We start from the raw sequence: 3,486 nt of genomic DNA, 5'->3' as shown, positions 1-3,486 counted from the left end.
TTCACCATGTTGGCCAGGCTGGTCTCGAACTCCTGACCTCAAATGATCCACCTGCCTCGGCCTCCCAAATTGCTGGGATTACAGGCGTGAACCATTGCGCCTGGCCTGCTTCACTTTTTTTTTCTTTAAGTCCTGATCATCTTAAAAGCAGGAATTGTCATACTATATAGAAGTTCAAAGAGGTGACAATGTGATCAAACTCTACAATCAATACAATTAATGCTTTTTTTTTTTTGAGGCGGAGTTTCCCTCTTGTTGCCCAGGCTGGAGTACAGCCTCAGCCTCCGCCTCAGCCTCTGGAGTAGCTGGGATTACAGGAGCCCGCCACCATGCCTGGTTAATTTTTTTGTATTTTTAGTAGAGACAGGGTTTCACCATGTTGGCCAGGCTGGTCAATTAATACTTTTTAACTCATTTAACAGGTGGCAGAAGTAGGGTTTAGCTTAAGTTTAGACAATAAAAACAAGACAATTTGTCCTTAAGATTTTCACATTCATGGAACCTACAATTCACAATGTAACCTACAATGATCCTGAATTGCATCACTGTCATATAAGTGTCAAGTAAAGGTTCTGTTTAATATTCCCCAAATGGAAAACCAATCTTAGCCACTGACCTGTTGCTCTCAGGTTCAGACTGTGGTGAAACTTGATGATTATTTAGAAGTCTTGTCGCATAAGAATTTGTTCCTTCTGAAAGATGTCTTCTTGGAACACTTTCCTTAGGAGAAGAAAAGCTTGGAGTTGAAAGAGCAGTTGGCCGAAACAACAGTTCAGCATTAATCTGTTGGAGGGAAAAATCATCATCTCAAAGGAACTATTTCTAGTGTGACATGCCCAAAACACAAGATATAATCTTCCTTTTCCCCTTTATCCCAGAAGACAGAAAAACAATTCTAAACATGTAAATTCCTTGTGCTATTAACAGGACTCAACAAGTCAACCCATGAACTAAATCCAGCCTGCAAGTAGGCTAAGAATGGCTTTGTATTTTTAAAAGATGTGAAGAAACAAAGCAACAAAACAAAGAAGATGCAACAGAGACTTTATGTGGCCCGCAAAGCCAAAAAGATTTACCATGTGGTGACCTCTTTGCTGCTGGACTTATCAAGACCCAAACTTCTCAAGCAAGAAGCACAACCGCCTACTTGTATTCAGATGGCCCGATTTACAATGGCATCAACTTTATGATGGTGCAAAAGCAATACCCATTCAGCAGAAACTGTACTTTGAGTACTCAAGCAATCATTTTGGTTTTGTTTTTCACTTTCAGTATTCAGTAAAGTTCATGAGATACTCAACACTTTATGATAAAACAGACTGTTAGATGACGGTCCAATGTAGGCTAATATAAGAGTTCTGAGCACAATTAAGGTAGGCTAGACGAAGCTATGATGTTCAATAGGTTAAGTGTATTAAATACATTTTTGATAACAATATTTTCTGTGTTTTTGGGGTGTATTTTTTGTTTTTTTGAGGCAGAGTCTCAGTCTGTTCCCCAGGATGGAGTGCAGTGGTGCAATCTTGGCTCACTGAAACCTCCACCTCCCGGGTTTAAGCAATTCTTATGCTTCAGCCTCCTGAGCAGCTGGGATTACAAGCACCTGCCACCATGCTCAGTTATTTTTTATATTTTTAGTAGAGACAGGGTATTGCCATACTGCCTAGGCTGGTCTCTGACTTCTGGCCTCAAGTGATCCGCCCACCTCGCCCTCCAGAAGTGCTGGGAACACAGGCATGAGCCACCACGGCTGGCCAAAAACATTTTCAACTTATAAGAAGCTTATTAGGATGTAACTCTACGGTAAGCCTAGGAGCATCTATACTCAACCAAAGCTCTTTAACACAGTAACTATTAAGACAGAAAAGAGAAGCCAGGCACAGTAGTTGACACTGGGAAAAACACTATGGTTTTTGTCCAGGTTAGGACTAGAATATGGCTTCCTGGGTATTCCTGGGACGTTTTCCTTAACTGCTTATCTAACAGTACAATTTTTAAACGTTTGTTTCCCTTTCCTCAGAAGATACCCAACTAAACAATAAAACTAACGGTTTGAATGATGTTGGATTAGAAAGAGTTGGAAAGGTGGGCAAGGAGAAGTACAAGAGAAGAAAATGAACTAAATAAACCAAATCCCTTTGATATGTATTAAACTTTAACATTCACTACTGATTAAACTAAGCATCACACAGTATAAGACACAGCTACAAAATGGAAAGTTTGGACAAGTGTGGTGGCTCACACTTGTAATCCCAGCACTCTGGGAGGCTGAGATGGGAGGATAACTTGAGGCCAGGAGTTCAAGACCAGGCTGGTCAACATAGTGAGACTCCATCTCTATTTTATGTATTTTATTTTTTGAGATGGAGTCTTGCTCTGTGGCCCAGGCTAGAATGCAATTGCACCAATCTCTCTCACTGCAACCTCCGCCTCCCAGGTTCAAGCAATTCTCCTGTGTCAGCCTCCCAAGTAGCTGGAACTACAGGCATGTGCCACCACATCCAGCTAATTTTTGTATTTTTAGTAGAGACAGGGTTTCACCATGTTGGCCAGGCTGGTCTTGAATCCTGACCTCAGGTGATCCACCCGCCTCAGCCTCCCAAAATGCTGAGATTACAGGTGTCAGCCACGACACCCAGTCCCAATCACTATTAAAAAAAAAAAAAAATGAAGGCTTAATTACCCGAGGGATCATTTCCGGTTGTCTGATCCTGAATTTTTCCTTGTTGCTTTAAAATAAAGATGAAAAACATGTTGTTATTTCTTAATCCCATTTCCCAACGATATACCTGCCATTTATGCAGTTACTAAGGTACTCTGAACTCTGCATCTATTTCAATATAATCAGCAGTAAGCCCTTTGGGAAATATTTTCTACCTTTTATCTCAGTAGCACCCTAATTTCAGCCTGAATTTTTCCATCCTCACGGGTATAAACTGCAGATCTTTGGTGTTTTTTCCTCCACTAAGACCAGATAACTCAGTCCAGAATCACAGACTTTTGAACTAGAACATTACATAGGTTATTTTTTTTTTTTTTTTTTTGAGAGGGAGTCTTCCCTAGGCTGGTGTGCAGTGGTGCAATCTCAGCTCACTGCAACCTCTGCCTCCCAGGTTCAAGCGATTCTCCTGCCTTAGCCTCCCAAGTAGCTGGGATTACAGGCACCTACCACCACACTCAGGTAATTTTTGTATTTTTAGTAGAGACAGGGTTTCACCATGTTGGTCAGGCTGGTGTTGAACTACTGATCCACCCACCTCGGCCTCCCAAAGTGCTGGGATTACAGATGTGAGCCACCACGCCTGGCTTTTTTTTTTTTTTTGAGATAGAGTCTCGCTCTGTCGCCCAGGCTGGAGTGCAGTGGTATGCTCAGCTCACTGCAACCTCTGTCTCCTGGGTTCAAGCGATTCTCCTGCCTCAGCCTCCTGAGTAGCTGGGATTACAGCACATGCCACCACACCCAGCTAATTTTTGTATTTTTACTAG

The 3,486-nt window shown here is 41.9% G+C and overlaps 1 protein-coding gene across 2 annotated transcripts in view; it reads right to left on the bottom strand.

The window, feature by feature from the left end:
- The window catches only part of MORC3 (MORC family CW-type zinc finger 3), a 93,417-nt gene that overhangs the window by 17,696 nt on the left and 72,235 nt on the right, over nucleotides 1–3,486 (bottom strand). For both annotated transcript variants that reach the window (XM_011987733.1, XM_011987734.1), the window contains exons 13-14: nucleotides 2,684–2,729; nucleotides 617–783 (exon numbers count right to left, since the gene is read on the bottom strand). In XM_011987733.1, coding sequence (XP_011843123.1) covers nucleotides 617–783; nucleotides 2,684–2,729 — 213 coding nt within the window. The remainder of the gene's footprint in view (nucleotides 1–616; nucleotides 784–2,683; nucleotides 2,730–3,486) is intronic.

The sequence above is a fragment of the Mandrillus leucophaeus genome, unplaced genomic scaffold, assembly GCF_000951045.1.
Source record: "Mandrillus leucophaeus isolate KB7577 unplaced genomic scaffold, Mleu.le_1.0 Scaffold315, whole genome shotgun sequence".
Taxonomy (NCBI): Eukaryota; Metazoa; Chordata; class Mammalia; order Primates; family Cercopithecidae; genus Mandrillus; species Mandrillus leucophaeus.
The sequence above is the reverse complement of the archived record's forward strand: the minus strand, read 5'-3'. Positions and strand labels throughout refer to the sequence as shown.